General features: G+C 45.4%; 2 protein-coding genes across 11 annotated transcripts in view; both read left to right on the top strand.

The window, feature by feature from the left end:
* Cep135 (centrosomal protein 135) overlaps window positions 1-11,881 on the top strand; it is a 65,121-nt gene extending 53,240 nt beyond the window's left edge. For 4 of the 5 annotated variants that reach the window (XM_087582983.1, XM_087582984.1, XM_087582981.1 and 1 more), the window contains exons 22-26: window positions 491-700; window positions 1,464-1,666; window positions 2,477-2,581; window positions 6,039-6,163; window positions 9,769-10,938. In XM_087582983.1, coding sequence (XP_087439109.1) covers window positions 491-700; window positions 1,464-1,666; window positions 2,477-2,581; window positions 6,039-6,141 — 621 coding nt within the window. In that variant the 3' untranslated portion in view covers window positions 6,142-6,163; window positions 9,769-10,938. 5 annotated transcript variants of the gene reach the window in all.
* A 10,340-nt stretch (window positions 11,882-22,221) lies between these two features.
* The window catches only part of Cracd (capping protein inhibiting regulator of actin dynamics), a 235,361-nt gene continuing 231,229 nt past the window's right edge, over window positions 22,222-26,353 (top strand). For 5 of the 6 annotated variants that reach the window (XM_087582457.1, XM_087582458.1, XM_087582456.1 and 2 more), the window contains exon 1: window positions 22,255-22,395. The gene's annotated coding sequence lies outside the window, so the exon portion shown is untranslated. 6 annotated transcript variants of the gene reach the window in all.

The raw sequence follows: 26,353 nt of genomic DNA, 5'->3' as shown, positions 1-26,353 counted from the left end.
AATCTTATAAAGTTAGCCAATGAAACTAGACTAAATTTACATATAAATTTAGGTATTTGGTATTAAAATAAACCCTAGTTTTGAAATTTAGAATTTAAAAGAATGATTTGGAAGTATATATAAATATATTTTTATGTTATATGTTACTACTTGTTACTATAACAAGGAATATTTATAAAGAAAAAGCTTTAAAAACATTCATTCACAACACTTTAATATAATTTTCCTCTTTATATTCTAAATATATACATGAGATATTTAGTTGTTATGATTAATAATTATATGCCATTCCTTTATGCATTAACTCCCTGCTTAGGCTGTCTTAAAATAGCACATTACTTCCTGACAATCTTTTAGCATATGCCAAAATTGGTACTTGGGTTTCTGAAGTAAGTTTGTGGCTTACACATATTTCAGAAGACGTCTTTGAAGGCTTGCACTTTACGTGACTGAGTTATGTTCCTTTTCATGTTTTGCTTTCTGTTCTCAGCACATAAATGCACATCACGCTTATGAGTCTCAGATCTCATCAATGGCTAAAGCCATGTCTCAGTTAGAAGAAGAGCTTCGACGACATGAGAGTGAGAAAGCCACCGTGTTAGGTGATGTGTCCTCTCTCCGAGAACTCTGCATTAAGCTCGACTCAGGCAAAGACATTATGACCCACCAGCTGAATTCCAAAGGCCTTGAGCTGGAGCGGGTAGGTGCTGAGAGATTGGTGGGCAGACCGCTTTGTGGAGCCCTGCACTCACGGCTCTGCTGAGGTCTGTGGTGGAGCACGAGGATAAGATGGGGTGCAGCTGAGTGGGGAGTCCTTGCTTTCCTGTGAGACCCTCTGGGTTTGGTCTCAGCAATGCAAGAAGATACAAAGTGGATAAAATTGGGCTTGGAGTAGAAGGTCCTTAAGAGGTTAGGCAGTTCCCAGCTGTAGATCAGGAGCACATGTCCTTTTTTTATTTAAAAGTAAAATTTGATTGAAAGATTAAACAGTTGGACTTTTTTCTAAGTTGAACTTTTTTGATGATAAAAATCTCAAGGCATTTAACATCATTAATTAGGTCTTCTTTACTGGGCTTGCCCATCCCCAAGTTAAGTCATTACTTTGACTGGGCTGGTGTGTGCTCTCGTGCGAGCATGTCCTAGGTCCCTCTTGTCAAGTTGTGTACTGAGAAGTTCCAGTACTTGCTTGACTGTAGTCAGAGAGTAATACTTCAGAGAGCACGGACTCATGGCTGATGGGGTAGGGAAGTCTGTCACCTACCTCCATTACCCCCTCTTGATGAGGCAGATGGCTGGAGATTATCAGAGACGTGGAGGACGCCATAAAGCCAACAAAACCCTCGTAGACACAGCCAAGAGGACTTTAAAATCATGATGGTTTTCTTACCACTAACGAGTTGTTTTGAAGTCTTCAACCAGCACTCAAAAAGTTTTTACTAAATTGATCTTTGTTTTTTCTGTAGGCAGTAGCAGAGTTGGAGAATGTAAAATCAGAATCGGAGCTGTTAAAAAAGCAGCTGATGACTGAGAGGCAGACAATTAACAGCCTTGAGTCGTTGTTAGCTACAAACAGAGATAAAGAATTCCAGTCCCACCTAACCTCCCACGAGAAGGACACAGAAATCCAGCTGCTGAAGGAGAAGTTAAACCTCTCAGAAAGCAAACTGTAAGTGTTGTGGAGGAACCTCTGTGGGGAAGCATTTTTGACAAAAGAGTTTTCAACTTTTGAGGTAGCGAGGGCGCTGGAGAGGGGAATACAAAGCCACAGTGTCCGACTTTCTTTCTGCTGCTTCTGGACATCCAGAGGAATAGCTCAGGTGACATGGTGATTGAAGCCATAGACGTGCACATCTTTGCACCAAGGTGGTACCGTGGGAGGGAGTGGGGGAGGAGTGAGCTTCAGGGGAGGACCTGGATTTGAGGGGTGAACAGAGGCTCTGCTAAGGAGAGGCATGTCAGGGTGAGCTGCGCCGAGGCTAGGAAAGGTTTAGAGCAGGTGAGATTGGTTCTCTAAATGCATTCATTCCCATCAGGGAGCCTGGTGGTGACATCATCCTGGAAGAGGAGAGCCTGGACTTCTGAGCATGTAGAAAGATGGGCTTTTACAGGGTCAAGGGGAATTGAGAACAGTGTTCTTTGTGAGGCAAGAGGCCAGGAGGAACCTAGGAAGATGTTTTACATCCTGTGTGTCTAGTTCATGGCTTCTGCTGCATGTGCATCACGTGCTGCCAGCTCCATAACTGACAATAAGCAAAAGACTGCAGGAGCTCTGATAGAGAGAGCCGCTGTTGCAAAGACTATGCAGAAGCTCCATTAGAGAGAGCCACTGTTGAAAAGACTGCAGAAGCTTCGATAGAGAGAGCCACCATTGAAACTCTGATCTTTGTCTAGTCTTAAGCATCACCTCCATTTGTATTTGATTCTACAAAGGAGCTCATTCGCTTTTATTTCTAAGATCTATACATTTGTTTTTAAGAACTACCCAAAGCCGAGAAACCTCCATGCTTCGAACTAAAGTGACACAGTTGCAGACAGATTATGATAATCTGAAAAGGCTGATGTCAAATGAGAAGTACGAACGGTAAGACATTTCTGTTTAGCAATAAATGGTATTTCTACACATCTTCTATCCTCTTTAAAGAGTATTAGTATGGCTTGCAAACAGCTAGCTGCTTTAGTATTAATATTAAATACATCTCTAGGCACTTCTCCCCTAGAGCAAGAGACCCCCTAACAGAGACAGAGGCTCTGTAGTGAGCAGCACTGCAGCAGGGGTGCTTCTTGGAGCATAGGGTACAGATGGGGCAGCAGCAGAGGCCCATGCAGGACCCCAAAGGCAGTACAGTCAGATGCTGTGACGCACACTGCCATGGGGTACTGATGATCATGTTGTGAGAGCAGCTAGCAGTTAGGAGCTGAGTACTCAGCATGTCTGACTGTCCCAGTCTCAAGCCCACATGCTGGAAAACTGAGGCCACTTGTAAATGGCAGAGCCACTGTTAAAACACACACAGGACTTGAGGCCACAGCTCATGCCCTGGATCTCTACAGTGTGTGTGTGTGTGTGTGTGTGTGTGTGTGTGTGTGTGTGTGTGTGTGTGTGTGTGTGTTTACGTGTGTGTGTGTGAGAGAGAGAGAGTGTGTGTGAGTGTGTGTGTGTGTGTGTGTGTGTGTTTCCTGATCCTTGGTCATGTTCATGCTCACAGTTCAGTTCATTTGCTTGATGTTAAAACATGGAGTCTCAAAATAGTGCAGTGATGAGGCCTGTTTAACAAGTAAAATCAAACCGGCACCATTCAGGAGGCTGAGGCAGAGGGATCATGAGCTTAAAGCCAGTCTGGGAGACCAGTGTCAAGAAGAAATGAATTAAAATCAAAGTCTGATTTGCAAATTAACAGCCAACTTATATTTCTCTGTTGTTCTTTCTTTAGACACCGGAGATAAGTTCTTGAGTAGGCTAAAATTGCCCATTAGATCATCTTAAAACTTTATTCTTCTGTGTATATCAGAATTGAGTGATATACTCTGTGAAGTATAGATGGGGTTTGCTGTGAAGTCAGAGATGTGACTTCAAATAAAAACGAGTTTTACTGCCGCAGTGGTATAATTTTTTGAATTTGGAAGACGGAGTGCTAAATTGTATATAATGATTTCTCTTTTCCAAAACTCTTAGTCATGCTCTCTATGGCCCAGAATTAAAGACACCCCACCCACCCCACCCCGCCCCGCTTCTCTTCCCCCTGGGCCTCATGAACACAGTCCCTGCTCTTTACCTCAGACTAAGTGACTCATGGTTATGGGCACCATCTCTCATCCTCTAGGCAAAACCCGCTTCTTGTGGGTAGGAAGAGGCAGCAAAACTGTCTAGGTAGCCCAGTGCTTGCTGACCCTCAGAGGCTACCGTACACTACCAGGACCCTATGTATTTATTTAGTTATCTTGGATAGAGGGAGAAACCTGGAGAGAAAAAGTCTTTTAGAAGTTTCTTTGGCAGGGTAACATTAAAAACGAAAAGGTTTGAGCATCTGTACTAGGAAGAAAAGCTGAGTTCTGAGTAACTAAGGGAAAAGGCAGACTGGGGAGCCCTGAAGGGACAGCCAGGCACTGGCTGACACACTCCTGACACTGGGATGGGCAGTGCGGTGAAGGAATTGGGCTCCTCTGCCTCTGACGTTTGGGAAATTAGAGGCACAGTGAAGGCTAGATGGATGTGCAGAGAGGTGAGAGGAAGGGCTGAGGAGGGAGGTGTGCTGAGGATAGATGGATGTGCAGAGAGGTGAGAGGAAGGGCTGAGGAGGGAGGTGTGCTGAGGATAGATGGATGTGCAGAGAGGTGAGAGGAAGGGCTGAGGAGGGAGGTGTGCCGAGGATAGATGGCTGTGCAGAGAGGTGAGAGGAAGGGCTGAGGAGGGAGGTGTGCCGAGGATAGATGGCTGTGCAGAGAGGTGAGAGGAAGGGCTGAGGAGGGAGGTGTGCTGAGGATAGATGGATGTGCAGAGAAGTGAGAGGAAGGGCTGAGGAGGGAGGTGTGCTGAGGATAGATGGATGTGCAGAGAAGTGAGAGGAAGGGCTGAGGAGGGAGGTGTGCTGGGCGGAACACTGTTCTCAGGACCTGGACTCAGTGACAGCAGTGCCAGTGAGGGGCAAGGGTGCTCAAATGACTGTCTGAGTACACTCACGCACACGCGCACACACACACACACTCACACACACACATACACACACACACACACTCACACACACATACACACACTCACACACACTCACATACACACACATACACACTCACACACTCACACACACTCACATACACACACACACACACACACGTGCGCGCGTGTGTGTGTGCCAGCCATGATGGCACGCACACCCCTGTAATCCTCAAACTCAGTAGGATGAGGCAGGAAGCTTGCCAGCCTGAGACCAGCCTGCCCTACACAGCAAAAGCCTGTGTCCGAAGCGTGTGAGTTCTGCGTGGGGGCCACTGCAGGAGCTGAGTGGCATTGGAGTTTGAACTTCCCTTTGCCTGGAATCAGGAAGGCCCTGGGACCTGATGTGAGGACGGGCAGAGGCAGAGGGCCCAAGAAAGACTAGGAAATGGCTGTGGAGGCAGAAGCAGAACCAGGAAAGGGCAGGACAGGGAGCTGAGGTGCTGAGCTGCACCAGATGCTGCAGAAGATGGGTAAAAGGTAAGGAAGCCGCATGTTAGCACAACACTTGAGAAATACATACACAGTTAAAGCATAAAGAGGAAAGTAAGTTCTCCCAGAATCACTATTAATATTTTTATTTGTATGTTGGTTTTGTTTTTTGTCTGCTTTGGTTTGGTTTTTTTGAGACAAGATCTCTCTCCTCATGCCTCTGCCTCGCCAGGTGCTGGATCCCAGGCACACGCTGCCCTGGCTGGCTTATGTGGATTTGTATGCTTCTGAATGAGTATTTGGTATCCTAACTTTAAACTAGATATACCACTGTGATTGTTCTGTCTTTATATGTTATTTGTTAATGTCCTAATGTTCTGACAAGCCCATAGCATAATTGCTTTGAACAATTTCCTCTAATGTATATTAACTTAAGTATTTTACACACTCCTGAAAAAACTACAAATTGGGGCTGGAGAGATGGCCTAGTGGTTCAGAGCCCTGGCTGCTCTTCCCCAGGACCTGGTACCCACACAGAGGCTCACAACCATCCGTAACTGACCCTCTGCTGCCCTGTACAGGAACCGGCCTGTGTGTTGCGCGTAGACATGCTTCCGGGTAAAGCTCACACACACACAAAGTAAACTTAACCTCTTTTTAATCCTGCAGATTTAGCAGAAGTATATAAGGCCAGGCCAGGCATCCTATCCACGTGCAGCGCCAGCTGCTTGGGAGGACCAAGGCAGGAGAATCACTTGAGCCTCTGAGTCCAGGATAGCCTGGGTGACGTAGTGAGGCCCCAAGTAAAATAAGGGTGGTGGAAATACTGACTGCACTGGTAGGTGTTAGACAGCCGTAGGCGTCCGTGGTGCTTACGTCATGTAACCTTCACTTTCAGAGAGCGAGCAATCCAAGAGCTGCGCCGACTCGGTCTTCCCACGTCGCCTCTGAGCTCCACTCTGAGATCGCCCATGCAGTCTCCTGAGCATATAAATGCATAGTTATCGGAAAGGAATGCACCAGGTACCGAGGGCGGGTGAAGCATCTGTAGTTGTAAAAGTTGGAACCATCCCTGTCAGGGAGAGATGGCTCAGAAAGGTGTTTGGACCGATGGACATGTCCGGTGTGTTGTGGCACAGCGGTTGGTTACACGGTACCTGCAGTTGTAGACTGCATCAACCAAGCATGTGCTCTGTGCAGTTCTGTGTGTCAGCTTTACCTGCTGCCCTGGACAGGAACCGGCACAAAGCTCCCACACACACAAAGTGAACGTAACCTCTTCTTAATCCTGCAGATTTGGCAGAAGTATATAAAGCAAAGCAAAGAATAGAAAGGAAAGGGCTAGAAGGATGGGTCTGTGGAGGAGCACACAGGAACCATGGGCTCACTCTTAGCACTGCAGGCGAGTCGGGGATTCAGCAATTGCTAAGAAATAGGAGATGTCACAGGATGGTATTAACCAGCTACACCGCTGGTGAAGTGGGACAGGCCCAGAGACAGAGCACACGAGGTGCAGCGCACTCTGTGTGGCAGGGATGGCGGGCTGTGGGGTGACAGTGTGGGAGAAAGCTTTGAAAGTTAGGGCAGGGTGTACAAACTGTGACGGTGGCATCTCATGCAGATGGAGACTCTGATCTGTGTCCTGAATGTAGGGTAGATACAGAGAGGCTGAGGGAAAGACTTGTCTGTCATGGAGCTGCCTCAGCCACGTCTGAGCCACACAGGAAATGCAGGAACCAGACATGGAAAGAGTAAGGGATCGCAGTAGATCTCAAAATGAGTTCAGAAAACTTTTCTCCACTCTTAGGAAGTGGAGCCAGGAAGGTCAGGAGTTCAAAGTCATCCTCGGCTGCAGCATGAGTTTGAGGCCCACCTAGGCTTCAGGGGACCCTGCCTCCCACAGGCAGGCAGTCAGGAAAAGGTGCCGGGTTCACTGGGATTCCACTAAACACAGCTCTTTTGCCTGCACCAAAACAAAGAAAGATTAGACGAAAACTCTGCTCACCGACAGCTGTCTTAATCGTTAAAGCATAGATTGTTTTTCCTTTGTTTTTGGATTTTATCAGTGAAATTGTACGTTTCTGGTTTCTTATTCTCTGGTGCATTTGTGAGGTCCAGCCAGTGACGTGTGCTTGTGGCTGGTTATTATTGCTGCCCTGTGGAGTGTCCTGATGTAAACGTAAACCATTAGTTTGCACTCGGCGGTTGACAGGCATCTTCCCAGCTGTCAGGAGAGCTTCCTGAGCAGAGACCGAGGACTGAAACTGCTGACACCATTTGTTTCCAAGTTTCCATAGACATGAAGGCCTGTTCCCAAGGAGTTGATGTTAGGATGCCTCTGGCTGAGGCCGAGTTGAAGAGATGGACTCAGTCCTTGGAGATAGGAGAGAAGCCTGAGTCAGACCCTGGCTTTGACAGATAGTTACTGAAGAATGCAGACTCACTCACTGGCAGAAATGGTTGGGTCAGTTTCTTCAAAGTGATGCATTCTTTTCTTCTTTTTTTATTGGATATTTATTTACATTTCAAATGTTATCCCTTTCCCAGTTTCCCCTCCGGAAACCCCCACCCCCCACTCCCTGTGGGTGGGTGGGGAGCACCCTCATGGAGGCAGGGGTGATGCCTTTCTTTGTGTCTTTTAATAGAAGCTCTGTGTGCAGAAGATAATTAGCATTTCCTCAGAGGCTCCAAGTCCCGTCACAAACAAGGGCTACTCTGTGCCTTCACATACTGAGGCCAGTGTCTAAGGCTGGTCTAATGATGGTTGATGGCTGCATTTTTGCGTGAATGTTTATGGTCTTAAAACATTTATTTTCCTGTCACCCAAGTCACTGCACCCTCACATCTGGTCAGGTACTGGGCTGTTTTGAGGTTGCTGGGGTGGCAGTTTACCTTTTGTTACACTGCCTCGGAACAGGTGCCAAGCACATTTCCATAAAGTGAACTTTATTGGAGCATCATCCAGCTTTACAGACTGCCCAGGACAGCCGTTTCTCTTCACACCCCGTGGCCTGCACATCTCAAGGTTCTACTTGCTGGCCTCTCACGTCAGCTGGGCTCGAAAAAGGCAGCTGTAACCCATGGGAAAGAAACAGGAAGTAACATGGCAAGCGACTCATTGATAATGAAGGGGACTTGGGATGCTTGGGCTTCATAAGAGCGTGGGCCCTCCCCTGTGGTAGACTGCTCACCAAGCATCAGCAGGCGCCTGTGCTCATTCCCAGTGTCTTATAGGAAATGTGTATGTGCATGTGTGACATGCTGGTCTGCATGTGAACCTGTGAAGGCCAGAACTCAATGCCAATGTCCTCTGTCGAGCTCTGCCTTACTCTTTACAGCAGGGGCTCTCCATTGAACCAGAGTTCTCCATGTCAGTTAGATTGGTTAGCCAGCAAGCCCTGAACTCTACCTTTCTTTGAATTCTTCAGCTCAAGCACTTTACCCCCTAGGCCACCTCTGCAGACCATGTCCCACAGAGCTCCGCTGTTTCCCATCTGCCAGTGCTGCAGGCTCTGGCCAGCCACGCCTCCACCAGCACCCACGCTGGTTATCACTATAGCCTCCTAGTCCACATGCATCCGAAACTTTTACTGCTGTTAACGTTTCACAAGTTACAGTTTTGCAATAATTGATAATTAATTCTCAACGTATTGCAATCCATTTATTAACCAATAATTCCTTTTGTAGATGTTTCTTAAGTAATATCTAATTTTAAAGGATTTCCCCAATGAGCACTGAGACACAAATCGCATACACATGAAATCGTTTCTCAGATAAGTGTCTCTCTAATAGTAAAAATAGATAACCTAATTTTATTTTTATTATGTTTTTATTAACACCACAGGAGATAGGAAAAAAACTCACAAACTCAGCACAACCCTTCTGACAGTTAATTCTCCACCACACACCAACTAGGTGTCCTAAAATTTAGCTCTATTCTCCTTGAAGACAGTGTCAGATCCCATTGGTAAAGGGTCAGTGGACAAGACTTCCCCACCCCCTCATGAGGTGCCAATCACAGTCCCAGGTAACTGCATCTGAGGTAACTGTGCGTCTGACCTTCCTGCTGTTAAACCCAGGATCCCACAAGGATTTCTTCCCAGGTTTGATTGAATTTGCCAGGTGCTTCGCTCTCTGGAACATCTCCAGCCCTAGTCCACTGGGGCCTTGCAGGGCTTTAGTACGAGGCCTAACAAGCGGATCCATCATTAGCACCTGTAACTGGCCCTTAGCTTTCCTCCTCTACCCAGTGCCTGGTGAGCAGCCCCTTCCCCAAAGCCCTCAGCCATTAGTCTCCTCATGAGCACCAGCAATCACCTCTCACTGCATGAGTTCTTGTGGGGAGCCTTTGCCAGGCACAGGGGAAGAGAGGAGCAAATGTGGGCTTTTCTCACCCACAGTACCACACGGGCTCACCGAGGGCATCTGTGACGGAGCAAACCAACCATGTTCTTCCTGTCTTTTTCTTCACGTGCCCAACAGTTCTTCAAGAAGTAGAGTGATGCTTCTCAAATATGATGAGATTTGGGAAACAAGTTTTTATTAGAGACTGTAATGTAAAAATATTGAACTTAAGTTTTTATTAATATATTGAGTGACTCTAATTTTTGTCTTCACTTACCTTTCAGATTATGGTTTTCAGTGAGTTTCTACATGGATTTTCATAAGAACACAGGAGTAATGAGATATTGGAAGTACTTGTTCCTGCGAATCATGAACAATGACACAAATTATACCTCTGTCAGCCTTTATTTAAATCAGTGGATATTTATGTAAAAATGTTTAGTTTTAAAGAGCCTTATGTATATTTTCATATGTGAAAAAAACAGAATATGTATTAATAGCTTAAGTGATGTGATATGTGAATCTTTATTATTCCCAACTAGAATTACTCCTTAAAATGTGTTTATACCATGAATTAATTTAACGTGTTTACATTATGTTGTAGTAATCTGTGCCTTAATGAACCACACTGTATGCATGTAACTACTCTTGCACTATGTAGACATGTTTGGTTTTCATGCCTATGTTTGGAGCCCAAGGCATGATGAGGTCAGAGCATGACCCATTTGATTCTCTTACGCGTGGCATCAATCCACGTGTGCTGTCCTTCGTACAGGCAGTCTACTTACGTCTGGTCTGTTGGCAGAACTCGTTTTTATTATTATTATTTTTTTTTATGTGAAAGAAAGGGTTTTAAGTGAGCTTATGGTTCCAGAGAGCCAGGAGTCCACCAAGTGCACAAGGCGGCGACAGCAAGCACACAACAGGAAGCGGAGAGTGAACAAACAGGAAGTCAGGAGACCCTGTGTTCTCCATCAGCCCTCCCCCCGGGACACACTTGCTCCAGTAAATCTGCCCCTCTTACACCTCCCCAAACAGCACCCCTCACAACAGGGGCCAAGTGCTCAAGGATCTGAGATGTGGGATATGTTTCTCATTCAGACTACAATTTCCAAAACCAAAAATTCAACCGATAGCATATCTTTTTTCTTGAGGTGTTTTTGTTATTTCTGAAAGTTCAGACCTATTAGAGATCAACAAACTGAGTTACCTGTTTGAAAAATTACTCATATTCTCATCAACTTTGAAAATCTTTTCCTGGATATAGAGGGAATCCGCCTAGTGACTTCATTACAGAGCGCTGGATGAATGAGTGCAAGCAGGAAGGACGGCAGTGGGAGGCACGTCTATCTATGTGGGTCTTACTTGGCTGTCTTGTGGCTCTCCACATGATGCAGTTTTTTAAGAATTAAGCTAAAATATATTCAGAGTTTTGTAAAACAATCAAACAAAAATTTGGAGTGTATTTTTTACTAATTAAATTCTTCAGTGTACTAGTCTAAAACTTCAGAATATGAAAGCATATGAAGTAAATGTAGAAAAGTGGTTTTGCTAAAAGCCCACTGTGCATCCGACAACACCTATTTGTGGCCTTGAGTCCTGCATAACTTACCCAGTCTTTCAGAATAGTGTGCAAACACCCTCCCCTGGCATATAAACCGAGAACAGCTTTTTACAATTCCACTTTCAAGGTTAGAACTCCAAAGGATTTAAGGTGTGCCAACCCCTAGACAAGAGCAGAAATACAAAATAAAATGTCAGATACAAATACTAACCATATACCAACTGCTCACATTTGAAGAAAATCCTCCTTTAAAACTAGATCTCATCATGACTGAGGAAGAACTTAAAAGTCAGCATGGGCAGGCAAGGCAGCTTCCCCCTGGCTTAGCACAGTTGCTCAGTGTGAACGTCCCTGAGGGGCGTAGGCCTCCGAGTAACCAGGGCACCTTGCATGTTCCCGATGTTCCCTTTGCAAGAATTTGCTGCGTATTTGAGTATAGGATGACTTACTCTCCCACCATTTTTACAATTTTATCATTTTATTTCCTTTGAGTAAATTCATGTTTTATAGCAAAATACAAAAAAAAAAAAGACCATTTACAACATCATTTGGAAGGTTTTGTAATAGAGACATGTGATAAAATATTTGTCTCCACCCTTTCTCCCAAAGCAACAGCAAGGCACACTCTCTTAAATGTTCACTTTTAGTGTTCGCTGTAATATAAATTTGTTGCCTTCAAACTCGTTATTTTATAACCATCATACTACAGTTTTTTTAAAGTGATTATCATTTAAAAACTGAATGTTCTTTTTATAGATGTTTTTACTTTTATCTTAAATAATTTTAAATCATGGAGTTTGATTATAGACTTACCAATAAACATACCAGTCAATTTACTTTCTCCTTTTCTCCAGCATGTTTTATAATCTTATATTAGTAATATTTTTAATTCTACAATTAAGAACAATTTATTCAAATCAAATTTTATCATAAGGAGACTTGGGGAAATCTTTTAACTTATATGCCAGCCATCTTTTTAAATAACTCCTTTACGTTCAGTTCAAAATACAAGAGTTTATATCAGAGTTCCTAGTGGGTACACTGGCGTGTCTATGGTTACTCTGTCTTCTCACGGTAGATAATTTTGATTGACATCACTGTTACCCCATGCACCCGCCCTCCCAGCTCGTTGTAAACTCACCACACACATCTCATACCCTCCCCGGTTAGAAGATCCGACCACGTGGCTCACTGCCTTTCTACCATTGGCTCTAACATCAGTCCTTTCAGGTCAGTGTCTTTGGCTCACTTCATTGTAGTTACCTGGAGGACTTCGAGGAAAACCTGCACATGCGCTCCTACACTCAACTGAAAAAGGAGAATTTCTACGAAAGAGACACAGTCTTGCCCTTGACTAGATTTACAGGACAAAGCTTGAGTTGTCTCCTGTGGAAGGGACTGAAATATACGGACTTAATTTAATTTCCTATACTTATTAAGACATTCTTTGTGTCTCATATATGGTCTACTTTAGAGAGAGCTCCATAGCTCAATCAGCCTCCTCCTGAACCAGTCAGAGATAGGGATGGGGCGGCCCTGCTTCTGGAAGTAACTTCTGCTTTTCTTCCTTCTATCTTCGGTCCAGTGGCTGCAACTTGATTCTTATATTTCTGGTGAAAAAAAATGTTCAATGTGTTGAAAGAAGATACAAAGAAGCAGATTAATTCAACCTAGGAGCTGGGGGGAGGTCATTCATATGACATCAGAAGGTGGGGCAGTGCGGGAGAGCTTCAGCAATATAGATGGACGGCTACATGAAGGAAAGACTGAGCAAAGGAAGAACAAACAGACATGACCACAATGACCAGAACTCTGGAATACAGTCAAGACCAAACCCAAGAGAAAGGAGCCGAGTTGAATGGTAAAGGCTTGGAGAATGGGAAGTGTCTGTAAAAATAATAGAAGAAAAAAAGTAGAGGGAATAAGTAGTATTGTGTCCTGCTGGAAGCCATAGCTAGAGCAATAAGACAAAAGCAGGATACAAATAGGAAAGGAAGACTTCAAATTACCCGTTTGCAAACAATAGAATCCTGTCTTTAAAAACCGTGAAGATTCCATCAGAGAACTCAGTCACTTTGAGCAAAGCAACTGGGTACAAAATTAACATAGAAAATCAGTGGCCTTGGGCACTTGTTTTATTACTGGATGGTATTCTCCCCCCGCCCCCCCGGAGCTGGGGACCGAACCCAGGGCCTTGCGCTTGCTAGGCAAGTGCTCTACCACTGAGCTAAATCCCCAACCCCACTGGATGGTATTCTTATCCTGCTTTAAAGTGAGATGGGGTCAGTAGGACCCGTAAATGCCAGAGAGGTCAAGGTGACTGGAGAAATTAGAGGAAAGGGTAGGGGAATATAACATAAAGAACTGAAAACATCCAACACAGAGAGCCAAAAGCAGCCACCAGATAAATAGATGAGTGAATTGAGCAGGCGGCTCGCACAAGAGTAAACAGCAATGCGTACTTGGAAAGATGCTCAACATCCTTAGACATCAGGGAAATGTGACGGTAAAACGTCCCTGAGGTTCCTGCTTGTCCCAGTCAGCACAATATCATCAAGAAAGCATGGCGGCTCTCCTGAGGATGAGGGAAAGATGACTCCTTACACGCTGCTGGTGGGAATGTTAGCTTGTACAGCTGCTGTGCACAGCGCAATGGAGCTTCTCAAACTAAAATGCGAGAACATTTGACTCAGGTGCACCCCTACAGAAAGAGACCTGAAGGCCTCTTAGTTTACCACAAAATGTACACTCACTCCATGCTTATCCCCGCACTACTGACAGTTGACAATAGGCAGGATGTGGAACTAGCCTGGATGCCCATCTGCAGATGAGTGGATGAGGAGAGTGTGGTTCATAAAAACGACCATGAGGAAAAATAACATCACGGTTGCAGGAAAATGGGCCAGTCTAAAATACGTTGTGGCGAGAATCTTGGTTTCTTTAAAAACACAGAAATAGAAGGATGTGTTCTCATCTTAATCCCAAGTAAGGTACAGGAGTCTACTTTAGATTGCCCACAGCAGCTGACTGTGATCTGCCCCGCGCTCTAGCAGGTGAATGATTTTGACAGCTGCAGAGCGTTTCTGTGAGTGACAATTGGAATTCTGGGAACTCTTCAGAAGGTGTATAAGTGCTAGGGCCACAAGTGTGGGTTGTTGGTTCATGGTTGGATGCTGTTGGTTGTGGTTTGTTAAGTAGTCACAGGCAAAGAAGAAGGAGAGGAGAAGGAAAAGGAGGAAATTAGATGTCCTGATGGCGAGGAGCAAACTTGCCCCCAAGGAACTCGGTGCCCCTGGTCAGCAGGAAGTAGTCTAACGATAAGATGTATGAGGTCCTACACTCAGTTCCCAATAACAAACATAAGACCATTCGTTAGTCACAGAGGAAACCTAGGAGTCAAAGGGCTTGAGTCTATTTTTCTCTGAACACAAAATTTTAAAATAAAAAGAGAGAAATTCTAGCATCTGGAAGCGTGAAACGTCTATAAATTTCCCGTGGGTGAAAGAACTCACAAGAGAGCAAATGAAGGGCAGTGTGTATAATCCTATTCCAGCATGCAAGAGACTAAGCAGGAGGGCTGTAGGGGGTATGAGGCCAGTGTAGCCTACAGTCTCAAAAAGCCAAAAGAAGAAAAAAGAAATCATAAAAGAAATGAAATTATTTGGGACTCAGAATTGATGATAATGGATGTTGAAGCATCTGGGGTGCAGACGGTGTGTCATCAGAAGACACGCAACTTCAAATGTGCTAGCAGAAAGACACGCACGCCCAGGTAAACATTACCCCAAGGTTAAAAAGAAAACATCATGCACACACAGCAACCTCCATTGCCTGCTAAAAATAAGTCAGGAAGTAGGAAATCGTAAAATCAACAATGCAGAGTAAGTTTAAGAAAACCAAGAATGGATCTTTAAAACAATAAGCTTAAAAACAAAAATCACACAAAAAAATTAAAACAAAAAGGAGGAAGTAACTGTAGGCATCAAAGAACTAAAGGGAGGAGGGGGAGGAGCCAGCGGCAGCCGCTAATATAATGGACGAAGTGGGCAAGTTCCAAGAAAATGTAAAGTGCTGAAATTTAGAATAAAAAATAATATAAAATTTAGAACAATATACACTAAAAACAGTGGGTCTGGGGTTTGAGTGTATGGACGAGGTGATGAGTCAGCACCTGATGCTTCATGATGCAGACAGGAAATGAGATCTTGGGTCAGGGGTAAAGGCCCCTGTTACTCCTGGTACAGCGAGCAGCATAGGGAGCGTGAATAGGTGTTTGAATGTCGGTGTCGGTCTGGTCTGTTTTTCCCAAGCTCCTGAAGCATATAGAGAGGGCCAGATTGATAGCGGTCACGCGGAGGCTCACATCACAGCTTAGCAACACTTAGCTTTGCAAATCTGTCTCTTCTATAGCAGGTGCGAGGAAACCTGCTCTTTGGTAGACAATTCCTCAACCCTCAAGGCTGCTTACCTCAAACACAGTGCTGGGGATTTCTTGGGTAAGCATCAGGAAGGGCATTAGATCCCTGGACCATGCACAAGGTTGTGCAAGGATGCTCGACGTACACAGGAAACTCTCTTTCTGGAGGAAAAACTACGTTTTGGACCAACATCTGGAAGAAAACATAATTTCATGTGTGTGTGTGTGTGTGTGTGTGTGTGTGTGCGTGTGTGTGTGCGTGTGTGTCTGTCTGTATTCAAGGACAAACCTTTCATTGACCGTCTGTCTGTCTATCTGTATTCAAGCACAAACCTTTCATTGACTGTGTGTGTGTGTGTGTGTGTGTGTGTGTGTGTGTGTTTGAACAGTTCAATGAGCACCTTGCCTTATATAACCACCGGAGGCAGGGAGCAAACCTGTTCCATATTAAAGGCTTATCTCAGTAGGATTCCCACAATCAGCCATGACTGATCTCTGTAGCACCTCCCCCACTTTGGGTTTTGTTGTCTAATGGCTCTAGATCATCATTGCACTGGGTAACAGACCTGGGCAGTGTCTGTCACTTGCCACATTTAGCCTTGTCAGCCATATGCGATGCCACTCAAGTGTAAATGTGAACCTTGATGGTCAACTTAAAAAGATTTAGAATCACCGTGCAAACAAACCCCTGGCTGTGTCTGTGGGGGGAATTTCTATAGAGAGCAAAACGAGGGACCACTGTCCGTAAATGTGGGTGGCACTGGAACACGGGCTGGGGTCAGCTTCCTGCCTGTGCGTGTCACGTGACCAACGGCCTCAGACCCCTGCCACTGTCTGATCTCTGTCAAACTGTGAGCCAAAGAAAAGGCTTAGTTCCTTACGTTCCTTTGAGGCCTTTTATCCCACAAACAAGAACAGCAACTAATACTCCGGAGACTGCTCTGCAGTCGGGGGAAGCAGACACACTCGTAGCCAGTTAGAAAAGGGTTCTGCTAGTCTGTGTCTGGATGTGCCCTAGGTAGAGTCCACGTCTAGGGGGCCTTCCACTCGTAGCGTTTCTGAGTGGATCAGAAACAGAGCAGAGTGATGCAGAGTGATGCCTGCATGTGTTTGTTTCCAGGGCCAGGACAGCAGCTGGTTGGGTGGCGAGCCATTCAGGCTGGCCACGGAATGAGCTATGAAACTGTGCTGTTGGATCTGGGAATAGAAAAAGCATTCATTGCTACTGAGCTGGGGCCTCCTCGAAGGATGCTGATTTGAGATCAGAGTGCTCAAGAGTGGTCCATTCTGTCTTAGTGCCAAAAAAGGTCTGACACAGAAAAAAAGCCTTCTTTTTTGGTGGCTGGTTTCCTTGGGTACATCCTAAAGCTGCACACACTGTTCTTAAGAAACCTGCCCTGGCCTCTGCACATTCTGAGTCACAGCCACCTCTGTGGGTGGGGCGGTGAGAACAGTCCTGAAAGGGCCCTGAGGATGACACTTCTGAGCTGCCAGACCACAGGACACTGTCTAAATGAGAGGACAGGGGCCCTCCTGCCAGAGCTGGGCTTGCACAATGGTGACGAACGGGGGTGGAGCTTGTCCCATTGACCTGTCCCTTGCTTTACACTGTGACAAGGGTAATCCTTGACGGGACTTACGGAGAAAAGATAAGGCATCGGAGAACTGCTCACAACATTTAGAATGTTATTTTGTATTGTAATGTACATGAAGATTAGGTCTTGGAGGAGACCTGCACCACTGCTCTACTGAATTAGTAATCCCCGACTATACTCTAAACAACTGTCCTTAGACCACAAGGAAGAGTAGACCTCATTCCTCATCAAGGAAGTTTCTCTTTAAGATGGAGGGAGACCATTACAAAAAATCACAACCAATCAAAATACAGCATTGTGGAGCCAGCTGAGTTTACAAAACGCCATCGCACCTAAGGCTCAGAGAGCTTTTTGGGAAAGGGGGCAGAAAGGTTGTAAAAGCCAGAGGAACAGGAAGTTTTCTGTGAGATCGTGTCTCTTAGAAATGTCAGGAGCTACACCCATGAAGTCTCACCAACATGGCCGCCTAAACATGAGTCGTACACAAAGTGTAGCAATAGCCATGTTTTAGTGCACAATTTAATGACATCAAACCCATCCATGTTACACAGCTACCACCACTTCTCCTTGCCTGGGCTGTCTTATTCTTAAGGTACCACTGGGTTTGCTTTTAAAGACCTTATTAAGATTAAAAAGAAAGGGGTTGGGGATTTAGCTCAATGGTAGAGCGCTTGCCTAGCAAACGCAAGGCCCTGGGTTCCATCCCCAGCTCCGAAAAAAAGAAAAAGAAAAAGAAAAGATTAAAAAGAAAAAAGATGCACACTAACCAGCAGAACTGGCCCTAGATTTCCATTCATGTGTGAGAAACACTGTCTTGCTTTTACTTCAAATTTTTCCAGCTTTCTAGAATGAGTTGTGAAATTGCTCTTTCCCCGTGTTCTGGAATGGCTTTGCATGCAAGGAAATTGTTGGTTCCTTTAAAGTTGGTAGGAGCTGACACACAAGTCAACCGGGCAGTGTCCCTGCTTGAGAAAAAGAACCTGTGGTCTCTTTTATTTCTTCTACAGTCACATTTCCTCCCCTTTCAGTTTCACGATTATTTCTTCCTGGAAACCTTCCATTTAATCTATTATTATCCCATTTAGAAATCCTTAGCTATTTCTCGTTTCATTGTGAAAGATTTAAGTTTTGTGTCTTTTGGCTGATAAGCCAAGAGATTAGTTAGTCTATGTAATCAATTTTTATATGCATGTTTCCTAAGAATCACCTTTTATTTTTATTGTTTGATGTTTGTTTTCTATCTCACTGGCTTCTGATACACACACACACACACCTATTCACACAACACACATAACAAACGCATACACACACACCATACATACAACACACAACACACATCCCTCACATACATACAACACACACATATACAACACACACATACACATACATACACATAAATACACAGACACACATACACATACATACACATAAATACACAGACACACACATGCATGCACGCATGCACACACACTCTCAAACAGAGGTACAGAACAGATACAAGTCAAGATTGATGTGGGTGATTTACTGGAAAGTATGCTTTGCCAATCTTTAATACAAAAGTTCCTTAAAATGAAGTTTCAACTAAGCAGGGCTCATAGGGGCTCACAGAAGCAGCAACCACAAAGCCTGCATGAATCTAGGGCAGGCCCCTTGTATACACGCTGTGGTTCTTTAGCTTGGAGTTTTTGTCGGACTCCTAACAATGGGAGTAGAAGTGTCTCTGACCCTTCTGCCTGCTCGTGGGACAGGTGCTCTCTTACTGGGTTACCTCATCCAGCCTTGATATGAGGTTACATGCCTGGTCTCATTGCATCTTGTTATGCCAAGTTCAGTTGATATCACTAGGAGGCCTGCTCTCTTCTGAAGGGAGTGGATCTGGGAAAAGAGGATGTAGGGGAGCACTGGGAGGAGTTGAGGGAGGATTGTGTCAAGGATGCATGAGAGAAGACAAAGGAAAAAAAGGAAGGTTCAAGAGACCGGGGATGTAGCTGAATTGTTGACATAACACATGCAAGACCCTGGCTTCTCATCTCAGCACTGAAAGCAAGAAACAAAAACAAGCAAACAAAACAAAACAACACACCACCACGGAGATACAATTTTGACACAAATTTCTAATCCATTGGCTTTTGGGCACAGAATATAGCATGTATGAATTTTGACCTTTGCAACTTGTTGAGTTTTGTTGTGTTTTTATCTAAAGCTTTTTTGTGAACATTGCCAGGGTTTTATTGTAGAGTGCGTGTTTTCTGTCTGTTGGGCACACATGTGGTAGCTTTCCTATCAATTTCTGTGTCGTCCTCTCTCTCCTTAACAGAGCAGTTTCAAAGACAAAGTCAAACACGTCTTTCTATAAAGTAGACTTGCATACTTCTTTTATTTTCAGTTTTGCCTTAAATCTGTTGTCAGGTAGACTTTCAATGTTGTTATGTATTGTTTTTAGACTTATTTATTTTACATATGAGAGTGCTCTATTTGCATGTGCGCCTGTGTGCCAGAAGAGGGCATTGGATCCCATCACAGATGGTTGTGAGCCACCATGTGGTTGCTGGAAATTGAACTCAGGACCTCTGGAAGAGCTGCCCGTGCCCTTAACCGCTGAGCCATCTCTCCAGCCCTGCTATGTGCATTTGTTTGCGATGTTTATCACTTGGTATATTTTATCCTGGAATCTCTATAATCAGATTATCAATAATATGTCTGATGCCTTTTGATTCGAAAACAGCTCTATCTGGAGATCTGCAATGATGGCTCAGGTAGGAAACTTCTTACCATGCAAGCACGAAGACCTACGCTGGGATCCATGGAATCTCACAACGGAGCCGACCGATGACGGCAGGACATGCCATCCAGCTCTAATTCCAGCACACGAACGGACGCAAAAAAAGATTTAAAAATGTCTTTATTTTAACAACTTTATTGATATGTAACTGATATTCCATATACATACGATGGTACTGTATGATTCGGTGGTGTCTTATCCATAGTTGTGGAACCAGTTCCGTAATTTGAACACATCCTCATCATTCCAAATATCCACTCTCTGTTTTCCCTCAGCTCACCTTCCTCACACGGCCTGTGGTTACTGCAGGAGACTTGCCTATCTGGACACTTGCTATAAGGGAGTCATGCTGTACGTGCTCTTTTGTGTCTGGTTTCCTTTGCTTGCAGTGTAATGTTCTCAAGGCTCAGCCCTCATACACACAAGGCTTGTGTATGTGTTAATTGGTACTTCATTCCTTTTATTGCCAAATGATGTCGTTCTATGCCTATATTACTAGTGTGACTATAGCTTGCCCTCTTCAGACCTTCACTGTGAGGGTTTTTTTCCCCTAAGAATTTGATAGGCTTAGCTCTTACCTTTATGTTTAATATGACTTTTGAGTTTATTCTTGTATAATTCTTTTGTATATATTCAGTTACCCTTCTATATTTTGTTGGTATGAACTATGGACCAGTATGCTCAAGAAGTCAGAAGAAAGACATTCTGTCACCTGTCACCTTTCAAGCAGGACAGCTTAATATAGAGCCACGTTGAAAGTTTCCACTACTCTGCAGCCGTACCCCCTTAATGTGCAGGATCTGGTCTGAAAGTTCCGTTATTCTAGGGTAAACTTAACAGCTCCTTGCTGACTATTCCATGGACTGAGCTGTTATTGATATGATGTGACAGTCAAAAGCCAAGGCAAATAGCTCACAAAATAATCAAGATTTCCTATCAGCTTCTGATTTGAGGTCTGATACCCTAAAGTCCAGCACTAGAACATTCTAAGATGAGCACCAACTCTCTGGAAGATTTAATGGCGTGTAAGTTGCCATATTTGTCTTACAAAATGAAGTCAGTGGAACCCACACTATATGAATTTGAATTACTATAGAGTGGTTCTTGTGCACTTGGCACAATCGTCAAGAGCATGGTATAGCAAGAAAAAGATCCCCGTTGTGTTCTGCCCAGGTTTGATTTTTGAGCTTCTAGGAATTTCTAGTGCTACTAAAGCAAAGTTCTAAAAACTCATTATCATTCTTATGTTGAATAAAGCAGACATAGTTTAGGATATGTGTAAGCAATGATCAATGAAACAACGCTCCTCAATCCCAGCACTAGGGAGGCAGAGGCAGGCAGTTCTCTGTGAGTTCGAGGCCAGCCTAGTCCACAGAAGGAGTTCCAGGACAGCCAGGGCTCCACAGAGAAACCCTGTCTGGAAAAACAAAAACAAAAACAAAAAAAACCAAAACAACAACAACAACAAAATGTATCCAGAAAAACTCAGTTGATTAACCTGCCATGCACCGGGACACTCAGTATCAGTTTCTTACTTCTGAGTCACAAACGCTGCCGGCACTGAAATTTTTGGTCCTGTTTTGGACACTGGCACCTTTGATTCGTTATAGAGTATATGTTAAGGTTGGCTTTCTGCATCTTTAGTCACAGAAGAAATGTGCCTCAGTATTACTAAGAAGCCTAAATTTTGGTATCTTTGCGTGTGTAGCACCAAAGGGCCCGGCAGGAGTGATTGCCAACGCTTCTATCGAAGTAGCCATGACAAAAAGTTTGAAGCTAAGTCTCATTGCTTCCGACTAACCCACAAAAGGACGAAATAATCTTTCTCCCTAAGATATCAAAGTCGATATCTAATTTCATTAGAGTGGGGACAATAACGTCCGATATCACTGTGTTCAAAGGCACTGAGACGCAGCAAAGCAACCGTCAGCTTTTTCTCTGGAGGGACGTCTTTCCACTTAAGCGACTCAGGAGTCACAGGTCCATTCTGATCGTTTGGACCGTGCTGGGTGAAACCTCTCTATGGTCCAGGTCACTCAAGTTACTGACCGGCTTATGCTAGTATCCCGGACCCGGACTACATCCCGAGGAAGTGGTGACTGACAGTCTTGGCTCCTTGCTCCTTGCAAGGTGCGCCTCGACCCTTGCGTTCAGCTCTCGCTCTGGCCATTCCTGCAGCGGTGGAGACCGCACTGGTAAGTCCCACACGGTGCCCTAGGCTAACTCCTGGCTTCGAGTCAGTCGGGGTGCAAATTGTCTGAGATGCATCGACCGAGCTCGGCGGTCAACGCGGCGGTCCCCGGGCGGGGCGGGCACGGGTCCGAGCGGCCGAGGCGAGCGCGGGCGGAGCATGTGACCACGGCGCGCGGGGCTGGGCGCGCAGTGCCGCGCGGTGGTGGCAGCGGGGAGAGCAATGGAGGCCGCGGGCGCCTGAGAGCTGGCCGCACTGCTGGAGCTGCTGCTGCTGCGGAGGCTCGGCGGGTTGGGACGTTCCCGGGGCGCGCGGCGCTCTCGCCATCGTTCTCTCCAGGGTGGCGCTCCGCAAAACCTCAGGTGAGCTCCCCTCACTGTTCGAGGGAACAGACAATAGGCAGCGGGTGGCTTCTCTCTCGGGCAGGGCCCGCGCGAGACTCCTACCTTGCCCCGGGCGTGGGCTCGCACGGTCCGCGGAGGTCTTGGGACGACGACCCCAAGCGCGGCGCAGCCCCTCTCCTTGGATCTGTGTGGGGCGTGCGCACCCGTGGGTCTCCGGGAGGAACCTGCGGGTGGGCTGCACCCCGGGAACTTGCGGAGATCGTGGGACCCGCTCAGCCCCCGAGCCCCTTCCCGCGCCTTGTCCGGTTCCCAGGTCCCCAGCGCAGAGCCGGACCTCTCCAGTCAGGAGCTGGGACGCGGACACGCTCAGCCCGAGTCTCCAGGCTGCATTGCTTTGTTTAACCTTTGCCGAGCCGATGCGCACAAACTCTTGTTGCCCCAGTTCTGATGAGCTACCAGTTTGATGGCAGAGGCGAACAAAGGTTTCCCTCCCAGGGCTTGAGCCGGGCACCGCACGCCACCGGGGCGTGAAATGGGCTCGCCTTATCTTCTCCCATCGCGGCTGTTTTCCCGCAGCTATAACCGCCCTTTCTTGCAGAGCCCTGTGGTGGCGAGATTGGACCTCTAACCCCTTGGATGCAGTGGGTGGGGTAGTATGGCTTTAAAAAAAAAAAAAAAAGAACCGAGTATCAGCCAAGAACAGACGTTTGAATTTTATGTGAAATGTTCGCACACTCTCAAAGGTTTTCCGAATTGTGGATTTCAAGGGAGAAATGTATATTTGAAGACGTTGATTCAGTATAGGGGGAGGGTGGAGAAAACCTAGTAACTGTGACCATGTGTTGTGAAATTTTAATATGGTTTTACAAATACAGGCCGGGAAACTGATCTGGCATTGGGTGTTGGTGAGGGAGGGTGTGTGTGTGTGTGTGTGTGTGTGTGTGTGTGTGTGTGTGATGGGGAGGTGGTGGTGGTGGCAGGGGAGTGGTTAGAATACAAAGGATAAGGCAGTTTTAGTAAAAGGTTTTAGTAGATATCTCGTGGCAAATGAACAATTCATTAAATTGTCAGTTAAATCAATGTTCCCCCGTAAAAATTACCCGCGGTAGTTGTTGAATTATATAATAAGATGGCTAGCGGTCATTTGGCATTGTCTGTGATTCGTGTGTCTGAATACAAGGATGGATTTTGAGTAATTTTTAAAGAGTCAACAAAAGGAAGGCACCTCGGCCGTCACCTTTATTACTTGGCTTTATTTTCCCCCAAGAGAAAATTGCCTATAAGAAAAAAGAAATTCAAGGCCGGTTTCAGAAAGAAACGTTTGAAAAATGTCTCTTGAATTGGTTATGTGGTTGCATTAGGCTAACTCACAGATGTGCGTGGCTGAGGGGTGGGGTCCGGCAGTGTAACCTTTTTATTTTTAACTGTTGATTACTTCAATTTTACTCCAGAGGTTTTGTTTGGAAGTCACCTGTAACAGTCAAGAGACTTTCAAGACTTTTCAGTCTAAACAGAGCGTTGACTCTGGAGCTAGGAAGATAAACGATGCTGACATTGGAGTTAGGTACAAACAAAATTATATAGTTCTTCATAAACTACAAAGCACTGTAACACCGTAAGTTATTACTGGTAGGCGGGAAAGCTGCATTTTACATTTTCTTCTTATACAATTTCGTAGCAATGTTTGTCCGTTTTATGTACGTTTCCGTGTGTGCGTACTACTCATGTGAGTGTTAGTACCCATGTGCCCCTCTGTTCTCAGCCGTGCAGCTTGTGGAGGCTAACGGTTTAACGTCCTCCATCATTCTCTACCTCGGGTTTTGAGACAGGGTCTCTCATAGAATTGAACATGAAGCTCACCAATTTGGGCTGGATTGACAGGGCAATCCCCCCACCCCCAGCACTTTCTTCACACGTCCAGCTTTTCCGTGTGTGTGCTGAGGACCCAGACTCAAGTTCTCACGCTTGTGCAGCAGGAGGACTTGAGATTGTTGCCTGCTTTTGCAATCTGTGTGCCTGTCTTTGTTTTGTTTGTTTGTTTGTTTTGTTTGTTTTTGTTGTTGTTTTGGTTTGGTTTGAGACAGAGTCTCATTTAAGCCCTGGCTGACTTTGAACTCGTTATGTAGCCAAGAAGGGCCTTGAACCCCTGATCCTCCTGCTCCCAGGTCCAGAATGCTGGGATTGCTGGTGTGTGCCTCCACGCCAAGCCAAGCCGCAGTCTGCTTCTAGTATGGCGCAGGGTGGCACTCAGTAGTTAAGGGTGGAAAGAATAATTGAGTGATAAACGAATTGCAAACGAATAAGAAATGCGGGCCCAGCTGGCTCCCTGTGCCGAGTATTTACTGAGGACCTACTATGTATCAAGAACTGGAGAGCATTCCCACATGAAAGCCTAGCGCCTACCTTTTACAGTCACAGTCGATGTGCATGTTCATGAACCGTGGAGCCTTAGGTGGTCTGGGTGATGTCACCCTGTAGCTGACTAGGGACAGGGGGACATTTCACTGGTGGAGTGTGGTTGTTTTCCACAGGCTCCTTGTGCAGACGCAGGGCAGATGTTATCGTTGCGATTTGTAGGTAAGGAAATCCAGACGCAGCGGGATTAAATGACTTGCCAACTCCCGCCACCAGAGCAACGGTGCCAGGGGCAGACGCCGGATCGCATGCCGGCTGCTTCGGCCCCTGAATCACGACCTCCTCTGAGACATTCAGCAGCCCTAGAAAACTAGTTAAGGTCTTCATCCCGGATACATTCTATACAAGGAGCAGCCAACGTCTTGAGTTGGGGGACTGCACTTGAACGTGGCCGTCCTTGTAACGAGCTTTTCGGGTGGCGAGTAGTTCAAAACATCCTTTGTAAGTTTCCTTTTTCCTGAAGGAATTTTGTGAGGGTCAAAGGATGCAGCAGGTGTGTATCCTTTGCGAATTATCAATGTAAACAGAGCATCCAGGAGCTGTTTATCTTTATCCTCATTGTTAAAACTTAAAAGGGTTTTAGGATTAAGAGATGCATTGTCACCTGGTATACAGTGAGTGTGTGTGCGTGCATGCGTGCGTGCACATAAGTATGTGTGCAATTTTCTTTCTTTAAGGACTGGGTATAGGACCCTACAGATGCTCCCCAAACACTCTGTCACTGAGACGCGTCCCCAGGCCCTGGTCTTTTGGGAAGGAGTTACTGTGTAGACTAGTTCTCTGACTCTGCCTTCCACCTGCTGGAATTATTGGCGCACATCACCATGCCCAGCACCAATTATATGTTTCTAAACTCTCAAGGTAGTGTTTAGATTTCCCACATGTTTTCCATATCACTTTAAAGATTCTACTTGAGATCCACTAAAGGACTTTGGTATTTATGACGGCACCAGTGGAAAGTATTGGCCGGTGAAGTGCACTCAGGAAAAATCTGAGGTGGGGTCTCAACACTTCTCCTCTGAGCCCTAACGTCATTGGCATTTCAATGTCAAATTACAGATAGAAATACATCCTTAGAGGATCAAATAGTAAAGTGCTTGCCTAGAACATCTTAGGGAGCCTTGTCTCCCCACTTCCCCACACCTATGTGTCTCTGAAACATTTCTTTTTTCAGAATTGACATTTACTGAGTATTTCTCATGGTCAAGGTCCCAGACTAAGCTATTTGTGTGTTCTCTAATTTAGCCCTCAGGCTGCCCCTGCAGGAGGCCTTGTGTCTCCATTTGATAATTGAAGTAAGGACGCAATGAGCTTTTTTATGAACTTGCCCAAGTTCCCAAAGTTAGTGAGGGACAATGTGGGGGCTCAACCTGAGTCTTGCTGGAGCCCAAAGTCTGCCCCTCTTCTTGATTCCCCTTCTCTTCTGTGTGGGTCCCTTCCCACTGATGGCTACAGATGTTTCATTTCTTAAAGAGAACCGTAAATGTGGGTGCAACATTTAAACTTTCCCTAGTATAGCACATGGTTTATAGCTTCCTTGGAAAGGACTTGTTTGAAGTCC

The sequence above is a fragment of the Rattus norvegicus genome, chromosome 14 (genome assembly GCF_021556685.1).
Source record: "Rattus norvegicus strain SHRSP/BbbUtx chromosome 14, alternate assembly SHRSP_T2T, whole genome shotgun sequence".
Lineage (NCBI taxonomy): Eukaryota > Metazoa > Chordata > Mammalia > Rodentia > Muridae > Rattus > Rattus norvegicus.
Note: the sequence above shows the minus strand (reverse complement) of the source record. Positions and strands in the feature narration are given on the sequence as shown.